Source organism: Electrophorus electricus, chromosome 4 (assembly GCF_013358815.1).
Source record: "Electrophorus electricus isolate fEleEle1 chromosome 4, fEleEle1.pri, whole genome shotgun sequence".
Taxonomy (NCBI): Eukaryota; Metazoa; Chordata; class Actinopteri; order Gymnotiformes; family Gymnotidae; genus Electrophorus; species Electrophorus electricus.
In genome coordinates, this window is record NC_049538.1 from 25,265,998 (window position 1) to 25,286,565 (window position 20,568).

At 39.6% G+C, this 20,568-nt stretch overlaps 1 protein-coding gene across 7 annotated transcripts in view; it reads right to left on the reverse strand.

The window, feature by feature from the left end:
• Positions 1 to 15,097: 15,097 nt before the first annotated feature.
• The window catches only part of kiaa1549lb (KIAA1549-like b), a 38,664-nt gene continuing 33,193 nt past the window's right edge, over positions 15,098 to 20,568 (reverse strand). For 5 of the 7 annotated variants that reach the window (XM_026999486.2, XM_026999485.2, XM_026999484.2 and 2 more), the window contains 5 exons: positions 19,863 to 20,258; positions 19,543 to 19,637; positions 19,052 to 19,197; positions 18,464 to 18,615; positions 15,098 to 17,523 (listed from right to left, as the gene is read on the reverse strand). In XM_026999486.2, the coding sequence (XP_026855287.2) occupies positions 17,245 to 17,523; positions 18,464 to 18,615; positions 19,052 to 19,197; positions 19,543 to 19,637; positions 19,863 to 20,258 (1,068 nt within the window). In that variant the 3' untranslated portion in view covers positions 15,098 to 17,244. Of the gene's footprint in view, positions 17,524 to 17,902; positions 17,978 to 18,463; positions 18,616 to 19,051; positions 19,198 to 19,542; positions 19,638 to 19,862; positions 20,259 to 20,568 lie in introns of all 7 variants that reach the window. The other 2 variants (XM_026999490.2, XM_026999487.2) reach the window with 1 other exon arrangement.

Here is a 20,568-nt window from a genome sequence, read left to right on the forward strand (position 1 = left end):
TTCCCTGTTCTCCACTGAGAGGAAAGAAAAGTGCTTGAGCAAAGACATTACGGCTGACAAACAGCTTAATCAATCCACTGGGAGAGAAAGAAAGGAGAGATTTAAAGAGAAATTGGCAGAGGGAGAGAGCAAAAGAACGAGCAGACGTAACAAGCTGCAGCTCCGCAGCAGGTGGTAGCCGAACCGGAGAATCCTGCTGACTGCCTCACTTCTAAACAGCTGGCCCAGGCAAAACTCACAGCAGCCATTTAACAGCTCAGAGACATTCCACCATAAATCCCCTACCATCCCCTCTCCACACACATCCCTCCCCAATCCCTAGGAAAAACTTGACAGTTAAGCTCAACCATTAATATCTCCTCCAATAAATGAATCCTTATATAGGTCTGAAGCTTTGCAGTGTCATATCTCTCTCTCTCTCTCTCTCCTTTACTTCCCACAGAAGAGTAAACTAAAAATCCATTAAGAAAAGGACACAACACAAGCTTTCAATTAGAGTCAGTGGGAGTTGGAGGATTCCAGTTCAGGCAGTAATGCTACTCCCTTGCTGCCTGTCCTTTTGGCCAGGGCGTAGCTGAAATAAAGAGAAAGCATTACTATTCAAGCCATAGATCAAACTTAAAAGGAATCTGAGAGCATCCAAAAGATCTTTGATGAAAACAGTGCTGACTCTTGCAACATCTGGGACCAGAGCAACAGCATTTATGCCCACACATTTACTTCCTTCTCATTATTTGAGCTTCAATAAAACTCCAAAGAGCAGAACATGGAAGCTAATCTCAGAACAATACAGTGAAAGACAGAACTAAAATTTTACCACTCGTATACAGGTACATTGTGAGTCAGGCATATTTGGATATAGAAGTCACTAATATGGCATTTAATCAAACAAATAATATAAATAAAACAATAATACAAATTAAAACAAAATGCAATCTACAAAGGTAGCTCAAAGGTATCAAAGGTTTATGCATCTATGTGGCTATAGAGGCCTCCAGAATTACTGAGACCCAAGATAAATATAAAAGGATTAGCAAAAGTTAACAAAACTGTTGTTTTTAATAGCGTTATCTTTTTTTCTCAGAATATAACCTTTTTCTAAAGCAACATTATTCTAATAATTATTTTTTTCCTGTCTGTAAGATATTTAATTATTTCAAAATTGTAAAAAAAAATTACAAAATCAGAGTCGTTGTAACAGTGCAGGGTGATAGAGCCAACATGGAAGGTACGTGGATACATGAGCACAAGACAAGGGCTAGAATACACAAACCAATAGGCACACGAGATAGGCAAACAAGATATGCAGGCTATGGAAAACTCGGGGCTAGGATACACAAACGAGCTTTCAAACATTCCACACAACCACATAAACGCACCCATTTAAATGGTTTAAATACATTAACTTAACAAGCTAGAAACGAGGGACAGGTGTAAGCAATCAAACGAGGAGCGGAGAAAACAAAACTACGGCATGGAACTAAAATACACAAGACAGGGAAAACACTGAACAAGGAAGCTGGGAGGGACTAATCGTGATACCATTTAGATTTTACTTTTTAAATCCAGTCCTTTGGTTATTAATGACCTCCGGTTTCAGAGGTATTAATATTAGGTGATGCCCAAGAAAAACTCCCTTAGTCATCTGTCAATGTGGAAAATCATAGAAGAACGTTTTTGAAATGTTATTTTCAATGGCTATAAACAAAGCCCTTACCGTAGATGGTCCCACACATGGTGATAAACATAGTTTGAGAAACAAATCTTTCTCCAAGGATCATGGTTAGAGAACTTAGGGGTGGTTGTACATTGGAGTCGACAAGCCTCCATAGCTACAATGAGGTGCCTCACAACAACAAGCTATTTGAAAAAACACTGATGTAAAAAAGAACAACGTTAAGCTCTATCACTACTGATATTTTGACTTTTATTCCTCCAAAGGCCCTGGCAACCTTTCTAGGATACATGGCATCATGAAGTCCTTCAAGTAGTAGGGGATTTTAAATTGAAGTCTGGCTGCCTCTGCCAGAAAGATAAACTGGGTCATGGTTTAGATCTTCCAGCAGAAAAAAAAAATCCAAAGTGTATCTCCAAATACACACAAAGGTTGCTCTATTATGATAGAATCAAGCCTTGAACAACTGGGATAAGCTGAAAGGATGGTTCACAAGCAGGAACCTTGAACTCTGCAGGATCTAGAGACATTGAGGAATTCTTTCAGATGTCTTCATATATGCTCCCTCACCTAGCATTATAAAAGAAGACAATGCTGTTATATTGGCAAAGGGAGGGCGCACAAGGCATGGGTGCAAATAAATGTGACACATTATTTTCAGAATAAAATGTATGTATTTTTTTCAAACACTGGCATCACAGCAGTTATATTGTTTTCTCATGTTGATAAGAATTGAAAAAACCTGATGAACAATTAAATGATTTTATACAGCATATTTAGTACATATTTATTAAGGTTGTCAATCATTCACATCACAGAATGAGATCACTACATGAAGAAAGAACTGTAGCATCTCATATTTGCCAGTTCCATCTATTTTGAACACATCCATATATAATTGTCTTTCCCCATCAGTCTTTCACTGTGATCTGCTGCCTCTTGCTGCTTCTCCTCATGTTCCTCCATAACAACAATGAACAGAAACAGAAAAAATGCAGACACACTTTTTTTTCGTTACTCATTCTCATTCTTTTTCTCACTCTCTCTGTCTCTACACACATTTCTCATGCAGCACCATGTGGCTGTTGCCAGGATCTGTATCTGTGCAATACAGCTGCTTCTGCTGCTGTATGGAGAGATAAAATGTCTTGTGACATATGCACAGATGTGTACACACACAGAAGTGGATTACAAAGATAAATACAAGTTATTATGCAAGTAATTATATTTTAAAATGCTTACAATGTACAGTTTCTGATCTGCAGGTGGGAGCTTGAACATTACTCGTTTAAAACTTAGCATTAAGGTAAATGTATGTTAAACATATTTTTAACATGCTCTATCTCAATAAATGATTCTCTGTCCTTTAAAATAAAACAAATGCAGACTGTTTCCTCTCCTCTGTGCCTTGACAGTCCAGTTCCTCCAAAGCAGGATTCCAGTGGGCTCCAAGCCCCAGGCTTCTCTTCCACGCTTCTCTTTCCACCACAGGTCTTCCACAAGGCATTTACCACTGTCTCCCAGCACATGCTCTCCTCTGAGTCATGGGATGGATTTGTGGCTCTAACCATTCTTCTGTCTATGCAGCAGAGTGTGCACCAGCTTAAGACTCATTCACCCCACCCACCCTTATACTTTCTGCTGGTAAGTGCCAGATCTCCAACATGCTGAGGATGGACAAGGAGAAGCTATGCCTCTGATGGCTTCTCTGATGGCAGCAGGTAAAACATCCTGGACAGTTTGTCCTGCCAAATGATTATTTAGTTGACTACGGAATGCACAGATGATTTTAGCTGTTAGCCAGAACTTGCAGTTTTAAGGCAGAACTTACAGAGCCTTAAAACATTCTGGCATAATTTTTCAGTATTCTTTGTGAAGAAGGTTAAATATGGTGACATGATTCAATTTTAATTAATGCATTAGAGTTAATGAGTTTGAATGAATTCAGTTGCAATTAAATTTGAACAAACAAACCAATTAGATAATCATACATTTAAACTTCAGCCTTCATATCCTCCATTACAAAACATTTTCAAGGCTTTTGAACTAATTATTCTTCATTATTCCCCAAAAAGAAATCTGTTGCTATAGAGCTGTTATTGCATTTTGTAAGACTTTGATCAAAATTGGGCATGACACTGTGAGCAGGTGTGCGTCCAGAAATACTGGCAGTGGCGTGACACGTGGTGTGCAGGTGTGGGATGGGTGAGGGGCACAAAGAGAAGAAAAGAGTGTAAGGAAAGAGAGAGGCAAGGGAGGAATACCAAGCTCCAGAGGTAGAGTTAACTGCATCATTAGCATTGGGCATAAATCACGGACTGCTTTTACAAGCTGCTTGTGCTTGCCATTCAGATGGGCAGATGCAGACGCTCCCCACATCATCCCTGCCACATGGCTCAAACCACTGATACAGCATCTGCTTCAGATGTCGTAGGCTGCACATTAACATTGGCACATCGTTTGTTATACTAAGGGGTGCCGTTAATTGATTTGTGTTTACAATAATGACCTACTGTGCAAGTAAGTCATCATGTAAGAATTGCAAATACTTCAATGGTCTAGAGGAAAATCATGACAGGAGACTCTGCACTACACCTGCAGATTGCTCTCGTCATTGGAAATCACACTCAGTCATGATAACTGATGTAGTTCAAGCTACCTAAATTGGTTGCCAAATTCAGGAATAGTCAAACATCGTCTTGACTGCCCCAGGTTTATAGGTAAGCAAGGTAAACCGTGCATTAGAGACTGAAAGTCACTGTGGTCTAACAGCATTTTACAATGCAATATTCCTTTTGTGGCAGTGGGGATTTCTCCAAAGGAAAATGAATTTCCATAACGTCAGAGTAATGTAGGAAAGCAGTGCTGAGAATATTTACACAATGAAAAATGTATCCACTCTGCAATATAAGTTGATGCACAGGGTTTTTGAGACAATATGAAATGTTTCCCGTTTTTTACTGGTTAGTAAAAGCATGTCTGACTTTAGGGGATAGAGAGGGAATAACAGAATGGAGACAGAGTGGCAGAAAAAGAGTGAAAAACGAAGACTTTTCACTGGTAATATTTCAGTGGAAGCCTGCTATAAACTTAGGCAGACTGCAGACTTATGGAGTTGTGTTTCAGCAGGGGATAGTTATTCTCCTTCAGCCTACTTATGTGTTTACTTGGCCAGCAATAACTGGCCTGGATGGAGTCTAATCCCTTCACAGCTGCCCCGGGGGACTGCAGTCCTCATACAGAGCACAGATGCCAGAGCACCACACCACATGGCACCTGTCGAGGCAGAGAAAAAAAATCCCACAAAACACTTCATCAAAATGTCTTTAATGACTTCAGTTGTAATCTCTGACATACTATTTTCTGAATGAATGTCCTGTCAGTACACTCAGCATGGACAAGGCATACCTCCAGTCAAGATGTCTACCATGACACATAAAAGTAAGTCGTGTAAATTGCGGCCAAGAATAGAATTTGTGATAATTGCATTTTTTTATTTTTGTAAGAGAGCAAAAAAGACAGAGTAGTGGTACTAATAGTAGTAGAAGAAAAAATACGATGAGGTTCTTTACTCCAAGTTGACTCCTTTCATGGTATTTTGATTACCCTCTCTCTAACCTTTATCTGTACTTTTCCTCTTCACCCCATCCCACAGCCTGTATTTACCCAGCCTGATGAGAACTGCATCTGTGAGTGTGCCAGCCCTCTGAGTTGCTTGAGAGATAAGCAAATACCTCCAGGGTTAAAGGAGAAAGGCACCCAGCCTTCAGAGGTAAGAGAGGGGAAATGCATGCATGGTCACGCTCTTGAAATACATTGCCTTTGCTCAAATGAAACCAAAAAAAAACCCTCAGTTTGTTTTGTTATTGCATTGCAGATTCATTACTGGTCACATCCATCTCCTTGACATTCACAGGATCAGGTCAATATTCAGATATTTAAAAATGATTAGCAATCCAATCAGTATTTTTAAATTCTAATTAATGTAAATTTAAGATTCCTTGGAAGCTAATCACCTATAAAATGTTGAAAAATAAGGAAAATATTTGAGTTCTCCTGTGAGAATTTCACCTTTAGCGCATAGATTTGAAGTCGGCCTTTATAGTGAATTACAGCACCCCCTGCAGATGCTACACATGCTCTGCAGGTTTGGCTACACTTCCACCACTTATCAGCACTTATCCACTTATCAGTCCATCTCCGATTGCTGGTTATCGTAGTCCGGTTAGTCTGCGTAGGACTCAGCTGCATCCGACCCCGGACCATATACAGTCCCCCACCCCCCCAAAAAAAAAAAAAAATCCTCCAGTGGATTCCTCCCCCTTTGTGGATCCCTGGAGCAAGGCCAGGATTAGCAAAGGTCTCACCATGGTACAGAGGGAGCCCACGGAGTCCGATTCCGAGGACTGGAAATCGTTATACCAATTCTGGTAGCCAGACATGGTTCCGCACGACTCCCCCGCTTCCGCACTTGGATCGCACACACCTGGACCTCTCTCCCCTATTGTGGGAGTCAGTATGGTGCCCAGGAACACGGGGGGTGTCCTTACAAGGGCTGTAGGAGGGCGTTTACCTCCCTTCTTTCCCTTCCTCTTAATACCTTTCCTAGGCATCCTTGGTCGGTCGGTGTTTCTGTAACGGTAGGAGGTTTTAGCAGGATGCGGGGACGAGGCACGATGAAACATGTTTAACATGTAACACTTAACACACATGACATAGCATGTAGGCTATATTCTCATCAAACACCGACAAACATACAACAACACGACACACACACACACACACACACACACACACACACACACACACACACACACACACACACACACACACACACACACACACACACACATATATATATATATATACACTCAAGACGATTACACACAACAAGGAACAGGTGGACGACACGAGAGGACGTGGCATTACAGACGAATGAACACACACACACACACGTAGACGTTTGAGGAGGAGGGAGTTGCCGTATCGTGACAATAACAAAATAGCTCCAACAGTTTGGACAAATATAGCATTATATCAGGACAAATATAGCATTATATCATGCACTGTGAACAACATTCCGTTTTTCCCTTTTTACTGGCAATAAACTGTAAGGTCTTTTTCTAATGCTCATTAGCAAATACATTTTTGAAGTTGGACAAAAGCCATGTCTTCCTGAGCCCAAGTCAGCTTGTTCAGTGAGAAGTTGGATTATATGCTATGAAAGCCCTCTAAAATGCTTGTGTTTCAAGCCTCCACTGTCCTTTTCATTATTGCAGGTACAATAGCTTGACAAAGGACAGGGGTAATAAACAACGCAGTCTAAAGTGCAAGGAAGACAAAGGAGGATCGTTTGCGCAGGTTTGGGGTGATGGAACATAACCCTTGCTGTGCTGCAAGAGGAGAGCTGACCCAGCTGCTGCCTTCATTAATTTGGAGGAGTGGGAGAGGTGAGATTTATACCGGCAATCAGCGTGGGCCGCTGTGGAGGGGTGATATGGGGACTGCTTCAGGGAGATAGGTGGTGCTGTACTTGGTGGTAATTGCCAGAATCACAATCCTGCGCCAATGCGACATTAGAAGAAACTAAGCCTGTGGACCTTTAAAAAATTTTTTTTAAATCAAATAATGAGTCTGTGTGATGCCATGGGCTGACATCCAGGCCCATTCTCTGTGTGTGTGTGTGTGTGTGTGTGTGTGTGTGTGTGTGTGTGTGTGTGTGTGTGTGTGTGTGTGTGTGTCTGCCTGCCTCCTCTCTTCCCTCATCCATCTGTATTACTTGGCACTCAGTGCACTGTTTTAATAGGATGAAACCCGATGTCATTGTCTTCCAACACATTGTGAAATGAATAAGTACTTTTATCATTTACTTTACCACTTGCACTGGCATTTGCTTAAGCACAGGGGGTGAATGAAAAGGAGACCACTTCTGGGACAGAACACCATATTTCACCATATTTTCCCAGTGCTTTTCTCAGTTAATTGACTACCTCCAAATATCACAGAATACATAAATTAGTTTAGAGGTAATGAAGATCACCAAGGGGCAATGAGCTGAAATTTACAGAAGGTTGTGACTGATCTATTTTGACAGCTAGGCAAAAAAAATCCCGACATTGTCTGCCCTTTTCTATGCCACATATTCCCTAGCAGGTCTTTCAATTAGCGTATAAATGAAAAGAGGAAGAAGAAAGGCATCACTAGAATGCAGAATTATTGGAACTGCAAATACGTGTGTTGGAGAGATAAAAGTTAGAAGGATTTAGACAAAAGTTGTTTCAGTGTGGAGCTGTTCATTTGACACAAGTGACTTTGAATACATATAACAATAAATAACAGTTTACTGTTTGTAAAAAATAATGAGATTTTTTGCTTTCACGTACAATATGATGAAAATGGGGACAGGGTAGAACAATTCAGTAGAGGACACAGACAAAATTAGCTAGATCTGCAAAGCACCAAGACAAGCTGCACTGTGTGGTTTATACTGCTGTGTGGCAATATTTTTACTTATTCACAGATGGATTTATTTATGACCTGACAAAGCAACACTGTATTTGAGTGTCACTGTCTTTAAAAAATCATTATATAGGTGAATTTGTGCGCTCAAGTGTTGTAGCTTTTGAATTATCTGCATTACTATTTTCATGAACATCTGAAAAGCTTGAAAGATAGTGGAGTAAGCACTGACCTCTGAAAAAGTCAGAAGGAAACCATAACCCCCACAAACTCCAAACAGAATGTTAGTAGTAGTGTTTAATGGGCATTCACTGTATCAAAGAAGCTTATAATTTGTACATTAAACCCCAATGAAGGACACAGTCTTCATATAGAGGGTATGCACGTGATGTCACAGTTGATGGGAGTCACTGGGGATATGCCCACTGAGTGACAGCATTAGCATTTAGTGACAGCTGCAGAAACACAAAAACATCTAAAATATGAAAGAGCTGCTGTTTGACTGCACAGATTCAGGTAACATTCAGAGCTATCTTTGTACAAACTTTCAAAAGCTAAAGAACAGAGAAGACAGTGTTGGCTAGTCAAGACTCAGGCAGTTTAGACATTTACTTTGTAAATTTGGAAGTTACGCTTGTAACAGAGAAACATTAAAGATCATAGCAACCACAGAAATGTATGTGTCAAATATTATGCTAACATTGGATGACATCATATAATGTAACTGAGTGGAAGTGTTAGTGTTAGGCCTAGGTAGCATAAAGTTTTGCAAATAAAAGTTGCAGTAAAATGCAAGAATATCCATTAGTGTCTTCGTCACTTTAATTTCACCAACAAATCCTGCCTTGTAGTGCTGCCAAGCGTCAAGCTACTCTGCCACTCAGTTCTTATGCCGCATTGACGCCCACCGACTGTGATGTCAGGTACATACCGTCTATATGAGAAAGATGTACTTCAAAAAGCTGAATCATGGATATGCAGAAACATTTCTTTTGAAACCTGCCATCATTTTACCATACACAGTTAATTAGTTGATGAATTATGTTGTAGAACAGTGCACATCACAGTGAGGGTATATTGCAAGAAGGTGGTGGACATGGGAAAACATGTTGCAGGGATGTCACATAAAAGCATTTCACATATAAAAGCACATGTGCAAGAGAGCAAAAGAGAAGGGGCGCAAAAGATACAGACAGAAAGAAAGACAGAGTAAAGGAGTAAGAGAAAGAGAGAGAGTGAGAGAGAAGGATAGAGAGGCAGAGAAAGAGAGAGAGATGAGAGAGTGTGAGAGAAAAACAGAAAGAGAGTGAGAGAGATGATGCCTCATTAAAAAAAGGAAATAGGATTAGAAGATTAAGATGGCTATGTGTATTTCCTCACTGCATTATTCCCACTGTTTCTCTATCACACATTAATTACTGAGGGGAAGTGATCACACAGCTCTCATTACATGTCCGAACCTAGCTCTGCAGTAAGCATGCCCACATACCCACCCATACTGAACTCTTTTGCTCCTATCACCTCATGCATGTGTCACCCACATGATGAGAGAAATACAGCAGTGATCCATCAAACACCATTCCCTACAAAGCTATACACACATCAGAGAGGGACCATATAACTTAAGAGTTGAGGCAAACACCTTCTATAATTGGTCAGAGGAAAAAATAACAGCCATTATGCTGAACAAATTAATAACTGACCAATTATTAATGTAGGGTACATTCTATAAACGAATCAGCATATTTTGAGGAGTTACAGAGATGGGTCAGTTGGTGACAAGATATGAAAAAGAAGGCACATATTTTGAATTATAAATGACCAAAGGGCCAGTACTGATGCTGCTATATTACTGATATTATAGCAGGAGTACTAGACATAACTAAATTTGGATTAGTGTATAAATATTCCTAATGAAGTACGTGTTTTCTTCTACTTCTTTTTTTGTTTGTTTGTTTGTTTTGTTTTGTTTTTTTCAGCTGAGATTGATTTTTCAGGCATTGCTGACACCCACATGCACAAATATTCCCTGTTGGTTGAACTGCAGAATGAATGGATCTAACATTAGAATTTAATATATTCAGGACAGGTTTTAACATACTAATTTAAGGCTTTCTTGCCAAATCAAGAGAATCATAAAAACCAATAATAATAATGAGAATTTAAAAGGTAATATCACATATTACCTTTACAAAGAATGAAAGCACAAATATGGCATGACATTTAAGGTATTCATCATACATATATGGTGAAGAACTGTTCCATAGCAAAAAGGCCTGGGCTTGTGTTTCCAAAAAGACTCACTGTGCTAAGGTTATCTCAGACTGTGGAAAGGATGCCAGTGAAACACTCTGGAATTTGTTTTTGGCCTTTAAGTTGATGTTGCTTTTGAGAAGGCCCCCTCAGAGGGAGTTATATAGGTAATATCTCCAAACCTTATTATAACAAATGGCAGTTGATTGAATTTGTTAGTTACATTCAGAGTTGAGGTGTGGATGTTGCTGATGATTACATTTAATATCATCAACAGCTTCGAGTGTTATATAATGTCAGGATCTTCCATTTGCTCCTTCCTTCCACCTCTCACACACCTGCTTCCACCTTCATTTAAAACTGAGGAGTTATTATCCAGTCCCAACAAGTTGATGTGATTTGCTGGTCACTCAAAACTTCCAGAGGCCATCTATTCCTATTCAATTTGGAAAAATCAATGTGCTTAATTGAAGCTCACAGGAGAAGTATAGGGAAGCTGAGCAGCTATTATGAGGTCTGTATTCAGGCTGCATGTCTACGATAATGAGCCCAATACTCCAATAAACACTTGTCTATCTTACATAATGCATATATAAAAATATTGTCACATACAGAAAGTGCCACATACTCTGCAACACACAAGCATGCACTTAGACACACACAGCGAACAATTCGCTGTTCAAAGAGGCCACACTCCAGACCAGAACCGAGAGTTCACCGAGCTCAGCTAATTGAAAAGCTGATAAGAGGCATGGACCAAACTCCTAAACAACATTAGGATCAATGCCCATGTAGTCCAAAGCATAGCTTAATAGGTCATGTTTTGCTGCAGAGGGCCTGAAAACCACACTATGCTCTGGACAAGTCTTCACACTGCAATCAGTATGGTGTTCATTGAATCATATTAACAAACAAATAAAAATTAACTAGATGTAATGCAATATCAAGAATGTCATACCAGGTTAAGGAATGAAGATCCCAGAGGCTTCCATGTGAATAAATTAAACATAGATAGTCACAGTAGAATTTAACAGTGTACTTTCTTAACAATGTGTGCTACAAGGAAAGACATGGAGACAAGAAGGAGACAACAAAACACTACTGTAAGTCAATTAGGACAAGAGTGCCTACTAAATGCTCTAAATGTAATAGACTGGTGATATACATAAATCCACAATAAAGTATGATTATGTTCAAGAGCAATAATATAGAATGAGGAGAAAAATATACAACAACAATTTCATAGCTGATGAAGAAGAACCACAGACAGTACAAGCCAGTTCTGGATGGGTTGTCACAGCTGGCTATTTGTTAACTGTATGGCTCTGTTTCAAAAGTAACAAGCCGCAACGACCCCAAGGTTTAACACAGGAGACTGCAGCAGAGTTACAGGAAGTTAGAGAGTGGATATGAATGGGATCCTAGGTTCTGGGACATTAAAAGATACTGCAGCATAAAAGATGTAACTGCAAAAGGGTCCTTACTAAGAAATCATAGCAGAAGGTGAGAAGAGCTTGATAAAATAACTCCTACATGGAGCAGCATGGAGCTGGAGCATATGGAGCATGTGTTTTCTGATACAGAGTACAGATGACCCCTACTGGAGAGATTAAGAAATACATTAATAATACATTATAAATGTGATACAGCTTAACATTAAGATTTTGACTTATTAGGTGATACATCATTTGAGTCCTGTATTATAATGTTGCATGAAATGCCTTATAATGAATATCAAGACATTAAAAGTGCATACATGTATAATAGAGTTACTTTTGTTCATGAGAATATTACAATCACAAATGTTGAAACACATGAATGTGCTTTGGACCAACAAGGTTATAATAATGAATATGATGAGAATATGATGTATGATGCACTACAACAATGTTTCAAAAACATTACAGTTTGTAACCTGTCTTTATTAAATTAAGGACCCTGAATCTTTGTTTTTTCCTAAAAAGATATGTGAATAATGTGTACATGTATATGTACACATATGCAGGCCTTCATTCAAAATGCCACAGAATAAGACATAATTATATTAGACAATAACACTAGGCTACACTAGTCTGCTCACCTGTTTTAATGAGACGTGGGCTTTTGTTAGACAAGAGACTTTTCTGCAGTCTGAAAGCTTACTGGATATTTTACATCTTATTTTTATCCTCACATCCAAATTGGAGTGACAATTTCTAAAATATTTCAACCACTAGTATCTCATGGTCTAATAGAGATAATTATCCCTTTTCCACAATTTCTCCTCTGTCTACTCATTGGTTATGTCTGAAATGCAATTTTCTGAGTACAAGCAATTTAGAAAAGGTTCTGTCAACTGCCACTTCCTATTGCATGTAATGTGCTTAGAGGACCACATAAAGTCAGGCTGGAAGGTGATACCGATTGGGTCATTGGCACCCAGTGCTTGTGCATCATGTGACAAAATCTGAGAGAGCAACAAGTTTGACTGTCCTGTCCAGTTTCCAGTGTAAATGACAAGACACATCTACTACAAGACACACCTGATACAGGAGACACTTACTATACCGAGCATCACTATTTGAGAATTCACAACTTGGGGTTGGTCAGGTTGGTGTTATGGTTCCTTGAGCAGGTGTGTCTTATGCTGGGCATGTCTTGCAGATGAGTTCTGTATTGTTTTGTATGGTTCTTTAGGTTTGCGGGACTCTCAATCAGATTTATCAACATAGAAGTGGAGAAAATTTATTGATATTAAATAAATATTTGCAATACCAAATTCTCACTCATATTTATCACAATTAAAAACAGCAGAAAATACTTATGACAGCAGTACACCTACACTAGCACGTAACAGATAAAGCAAGTGTATTCACCATCATATAAGGCAGACTCCATTACCAGGATAACAGGGAATCGATATCGCTAAAGCAGCCAAATGAACCACAGGATGAAGGAGTAATGGCCTCCATCACCATCTGTCAATATTAATTTACCTTATCTTTAACGCACATGTCTATGCCCTCAACCTTAAAAGGGGCATGCATTTACTCATATCATTGGAAGGCTTTAGCAGAAGTGTGGATCATAAAGGATGTTGAAGGGATGGTTAGTATCAAGAAGTATAATTCAAGGGTTTTAGTTCAAATACAGCAACAACTACATGAGTAACAACATGATTAACAACATATTATAGCTACCATAATATATTGCAAAGCTGTCTGAAATGTCCTCTTTCTTTTGAAACTATCGAGCTAAAGCCTCCTGAAAGAAACGAGGGAGAGTATTTCAAGTGCATTTACCCTTAAATATGTGAAACTTTAATAAAACTACATGAACTTATATTTACAAGCCACAGTATATTTGATCCAGTAGTGTATTTCAACAGGAAATATATTTATCTAAAACAGAGTAATGGTTTAGAAAATAAAATGTATGCATCTTTGTGTGTGTTATTGCAGAGTGAAGAGTATATGAATTAGGCATATTTAATAGTGTCAGAATTATATAAAGACTAATAATACAGAATGTTCCAAACACAAAAGCATCATATGCAGGTGATCACCCCACTTCAGGGCCAATGAGCGCCTCTAAATACATATATAAATAATCAATTATGCATTCACACATAGTCATTCATACCGCAATTTCAGCATGTAGGCTAACTATATAACCGAACAGCGATATTTTGTTAATGTGCTCAAAATAGTCATAAATCACAAAATAGTCATTTATCACATATCTGAATATTTACAGTTTAAATAAATTATCCACCATAAACTGGTAAGTCAGCATGTTTTGCTGGGTGTACCAAAACATTTGGTAGCATTAAATGATTGTCCTTTCGACCTAAATTTGGAATTCAGTCCGTTGATATGATTGCCCTAATAACGCAGATTCGTGTTTGAAATAAAACTATTCTGCTACACCTGAATCTTGGCCACAGCAACGTCGCAGGTCAATGGATACTAATGATGTGGATTTCTTCCCATCGCTTTATGACCCCCGAAATGTCACAGGAGATATTTGGGGGTCACTGTTTTGGAGCCTCAACAAAGGCGAAAGTATTTTTGAGCCGCAGCCATGGCCTGTCACGAAAAGCCTAGTGACTGCGGAATATCGACCGTTTGATGTGTTTTCTCCCCCGGCGGAGGGACCGTCATTGCCGTGGAGTGAGGCTGATTGCATTTGTGAGCTGTCTGTCAGATTCAAGGAGATAGAACTATTTTACCAGCTAGTGGAGGATTTTGACGACAAGAGATGTAGGCAATTTTGGCATTTTCTAACTGTGTTATCAGATCAGTAGACCGTTTCTGGTTGCTTAGCTAGCTAATTGGTTTGTGAGCTTGCTAGTTAGCTGTATTAATACAGGATAGTACCTAGGTACGCTATCTTAGCTAACCTAGCTATCTTCGTTTACATTTTTGGTAAAGGCTATAACCTAGCTAAATGTGAATTTTAAAAATTACCACGTGAGATGACTTTACGTTTTCTGTTTCTCAGATTATTTTTTTGAGCACTGCAGCATGAAACGGAAATACACGAGAAGTAAAAGGGGTATGCCGTTGCAGAAGAGGAAGCCCTTGATAATAAATCCGAATAAATAATGTCTAGCTTCCTGCTTGTATTCACTATCAAGTTATTGAACTTATGGATGGACACACACACACACATATACCTAATTTTATTAATGCAATTTTATTATTGTTCCCTCACAAATGGCACAATGGGTATCTTTGTCAGTGATTTTATTAGATTTTTATTTAGGTTGTCAGTCAGTGGTGTGATAGGTTCATTACACACAGATTCTTACCTGCAAAAAAAAAAAAAATCCATTTCCATCAGTAATAATGAGGACATCTATTTGCAAATTATCAGTTGCATATGCAAAACTGAAGCATTTAAATGCAGGCTGGGTACCAGACATTTACGTTACAAGTGCTCCCACTAACTTGGTTGGGTAGTCAAATTGCCTGTAGCTAATAGTCTGGCCCTGAAACTCTTAAAAGTTGGAAACGATGTAGTATTTATATATGAACTGCCAGTGTAAGGATTAATGCATTAAGTAATTTTTTTTATTTATTTTTTTTCTGGGGGGTTAACACCAATGTTTATATTAAAAAGACCTTTATGGTTTCCACATTAATTTCAAGATGTGTTGTTGATAAGGAAACATGTAAAAACAAACAAAAAAAGACAGGTGGTGTAAGAGAGGGGTGACAGAAAAGAAAGGCAGGCCCACTCTGAGGACGCCTTCTGTCTAGCTCCACTGTAAAGACTATAAATCACGCCTTCTGTCCAGCTCCAAGGTGAGGCCTATCAATCACACCTTCTGTCCAGGTCAACTGTGAGGACAATCATGCCTTCTGTCCAGCTCCACTGTGAGTACATACAATCATGCCTTCTGTCCAGCTTCACTGTGAGGACAATCATGACTTCTGTCCAGATCCACTGTGAGGGCAATCACACCGTCTGTCTAGCTCCACTGTGAGGACTATCAATCATGCCTTCGGTACAGCTCTGTTCAGCTTCGGTTCTTATGTGGAATAATGTAAAACGTGATGAAGCAAATAATAACAAATGTTCAAAGCAAATATGGAAGATCAATGACTTGCAACAACTAAATACTAAATTTAACACTAATGTTACATTGTTAAAGGTGCCCATTAGTGAGTCCACTTCAGTCAGCATACACATAAAAAAACATCTAAAATAGATAGCATACTTAAGTTTACCATTTCATGATATACGCAGATTGTTGCACATAGACACTGTCATAAACTTTTGCCAACAAAACTTTGAATTTTCATTGGCCGGTAATAATAGCAATGTTCATCATTAGTCTTGCGTTAGATTGATATCTTTCTGACTTTGACTGGAAATAAAGTGCTTTTTTACAGTACTACCAAAAGTTAGAGTACATTTCTGTGGAGTTCTAGAACACATTGAAAACTGCTGAAGGAATACTAATGATAAGAATTTTTCAACAAAATTGTAATATGTAGACCAAACATAAAAGCCTACTTTATTGTACATACAGTATAGAATATTAAAAGAAAGCCCTTATGCCTAACTAACAACTCATTCACTAGGTAATGAGCACAAAATATGTGTTTTGAAAAAGTCTACTGACATTTGTAAATGATTTTAACTGGTTTAACTGTGTTCCATCAGGGTTTAAAAACATTTCCCATAAATGACATAGGAAATTGTTCATTGATTTGTTGTTGTTTTTTAATTATTTATTTGCTTGTTCATTTTATTCTAGATATCCACTGAGTATTGCACTGGTTGAACCTTATCATAAAAACATTTTATTTTGCACAAATCATGCCCCCCAACTAGAAAGTAAGGTTTGAAAAGTAATATATCTAAAGAGAAAAGATGTCCTGCTTTTACAATATTAATGGCATCACTCAACAAATCTGCAGTGATGGAATGACTGTGTTATGGAGTCATTAATACTGGAAGCATGGAAACTTGAATGTTTAGAGGAAATTATGTTTTTTTATTATTCTTATTGTACTGTTAGTTATAATCCATCATTCTCATTAGTTTGGGATTTTTATAACTGATCACGATATCGCTGTTGATGTGGATGTTGTGACCAAATTTTCTTCAGCAGTTTATTTTGATGTTAAACTAGAATGACAGTGAAAAAAGAGGGAAACACAGCTTTATAAACAACAGGCAGGCTTTTCATAAAACACATAAATCTTTCAGTTGCAGGAATAAAAATGTCCAGTAGAATGCAAGAGCACAGGAGATCTTGTCTGTACAAAAGTCATAAATGCTGACATTTCAAGGCAGAACCAAAGTCCTGGATTCCTAATAACACATAAGTGTGCAGTTTGCCCATCAAATCACCAGAGGGAGCTCTAGACCTGGAACTCAAACATGTCAGCTTGCTTCTTCGCGAGCTTGGCCACCTCGTCCCGGATGGCCTTTACCAGAGCAGAGGTGGAGAGGCTGCTGAGGGGGGTGTCAGGGCTGATCAGGTCTCTAGGTTCAGCCAGGCTCTGCTGGGAGGTGGCGGCAGAGGGCGGCTGCTCTAGTCGCCCCTGAGGAGATATGGCCTGGCTGTGCTTCCAGAGGAGTGGGCTTCCTTGAGGATAATGCGGGTGTGGGAAAGCTTCTGCATAGCCTGGCAAGGGCACCTGGAAGAGGAAGAGCTGCTATAACACTATTTTGTAATGTTATGGAAGAGATACCTATCTATGTTCTTAGATGAAGGGATGTTCTAAGAGTGTAAATGTCTAGAATCTAAGTGTTTGTAATTGTAAGCCCAATTAATTTAGTTAGTCAAAAAAGTAAAGAAAATGCAAGCACACAAAGGCACAACACTCATAACAACAAAAATAAATGAAATGATCTGTGTGGGATCAGTACAAAAATGAACATTTGACATCTTATTCAAACAGACTTGTTTGAATTCCACAGTGGATTGGGTTTGATAAGACCATGAAATCACAAAACACTGAAAAACTGTGATTGAGAAAAGAAGTAAAATGTGTTCATTTGAAGAAATGTGACTACCCCGGTGTTTTGTTGTATCCACTCAACGGCAGCGATAAATTCAGTTCAGCAAATGGTTTCTAAATGACACTGGTTCTGCAAAAAGACACTGCGTGAAGGCATTTTGGTTGAAACAGGCAGACACAAAACAGGGATAAGAAGAACATTCCAAACTGACAAGGAGCCTTATGCAAAAGAGCTGGAGGTCACATGGGTAGTAACAGACCCAACAAAATGCCCCCCGCCTTAAGAGGACGATGTGGAAAGATGTAGAGACATGGCTGACCAACCAATCCTGACCCACTGGGCTGGGTCCAAGTTTCCTTTAACTCACTATCCCTCTCATGTACAACATGATCTTACCAAATGAGCTTTATTCTAAGGAAGCACCAGGAGAATCAGGCTTTAAAAACAGACATATCTAAAGTGAGGAAAGTTATAGCATACCTCACCTCATGCATCTTTCTGCATTGCTCTACAGCAGCACTAGGCGAGCTCTTCGCACTTAAGCCAGGTTGTGAAGCAGGATTGGGGGTCTGTGATGTTAGGCTCTGGCGTACAGTGGGAAGCAGGGTTACTCACAGAGTCAGCCCACTGGGACGGCACATCCTCTGGCTCAGGGGGGTAAGACATCCAGGACGGGCTGTGGTAGGATGAAGGGGGTGTTGAAATGAAATAGCCCGTGTATCCTGGCCTGCTGGCTGGGATGGCATACACAGCCGTCATGGGGTTTCCTATGAAACAAATTAGAAGAATGTTTTCATTTACTGCTTTCAGCTGTCCACATAGGAAATAAAGATCTCACCTTTCAAATCGCTTGGATAAATATATAGAATATTAGTAATTCAGCCATGTGTGCATTACCATTATATAAAGCAACTTAAGATTACTGATGCAATTTCAGTTACACCAGCCAAAGTAGTAGTTAAAGAGAGTTGAGGGTATAATAAGTGAAAGCCCCTGGTGGGGTTATAAGCATGTTAGTTTCTTTAAATCAACAGAGCTCTAAACCAACAATAATAACATAGATACCTTTAAAAGTCTCAAATGGCATTTTTATATTTGTGTTTGAATAATCATGTAAATGAGCAATTAATTTCATGCACACAAAGACATTTTTACAAAGTCTTGCCAGCAACCTCAAGTGCTATACAGCACGCACACACAAACCTGAGTGATTGGGTGCAGACTCTGAGGTGACAGGTGGGAGCGGTGGTCTGCTGACTGGTACATAGGGGTTGCTCTCATGCTGACTCTGTACGTCTTGAACTGATGATTCAGAACTGCGAACCTTTGCACCCAGATCAGATGAGGACCTGGGCAAAATCAAATAATCAGAAACACACCTACTGATCTTTACCACTAGATGGCAGACTAACTGGCAACATAAATCTTTTGTGGCGGCCAGTATGCCTCAACATTGCCAATACTCATGATAGCCTGTGTAGTTGTAGCAGTGAAATCATACCATATGTCAGACTTACACTGAGAATATGTCATACATCAGTTTGTGAAAGCATGGAAATTGGGTGATAAAAGTGAGGCAAGTGCCCATCTCTTCTAAGAAAAAAGTATGTACATGAAGTTTTTGAGTTTTGTGTGTTTTGTGTGTTTCTCTGTTCATACCTGTCAATGAGTGTCTTAGTCTGTGCTGATGTTACCTTCGCAGGGAGCTCCCAGGAGGGGGGCCTGTCCTGGGGGGTATGGGTGGAGGAGAGCCCAAGGCCATCTCAGGCAGTTGGGTGAATCTGAAAGTCTACAAAGTGAAATGTGCATGACAAGCTTTAGAAGCCACACATACACACATTGCTGAAAAAACAGAAGCACCATTAGCTCTAGAGACCAATATAATGGCCTCGAAATTATGTCTGACTGAAAATAAAAAAGTGATTCAGTAGTCTCCATCGGCTGAGGTCCTTCTAGGTAGTTTGTCTATTCCAACTTATTAGTCTGTAGGTCATAATAAGAGATGTGAGCTTACTGGTTTAGTGAGGCTGCACTGATAGAGGTCCTGCCCGTATGCAGGTACCCACTGCAGGCCTCCTCGGCCTCGACTCATGGTCCCAGGGGCACTGGTCACAACCTCAGAGTAGGGAATTGGGGGTCCAGGGCTGTATGGGCCCAGCTGCTGGTGGTGATGGTAGGGGTGGTGGTGAGGGTGGTACTGGCGTCGCCTGCCCACCGTGGAGCGGCCTGCTGACGCAAGGCTGAAGGCCTCTTCCAAAAGCAGGTGCATCTGCTGACGGACTTCATCGATGGAGGGTTGTGAGCTCAGTGTGGATGTCTCAGAGTGACCTTTGACCTGACGCCCGTAGCCATAGTGGCGGCGAGCTGCCAGTCGGTCCACGTCTGTCTCTTCGATGAGCTCCGGCTCCGTCTGGGAACATCACCATAGCATCAAAAATAAAGTTACTTTAGAATTGCATTATCAGTATGGTCCTTCATGATTCAGAGGTTCAAGGACAAACCTCAGCTAGAACATGATCTGATTAAATATGCTGTATAGACAAGATGAGAAGTAGGCTTACTTATGATCTATAAACCATATTGAGAAACCTCCATATTGGTCAAAATCATACCTGTGCTAAAAGGTTACGGGACAATCCCGCACTATTTTATGAACTGAAAATCAATTCTGCAAATGGAAATGTGTGATAACTCTAACCCTAACCTGCATAACCCTAACC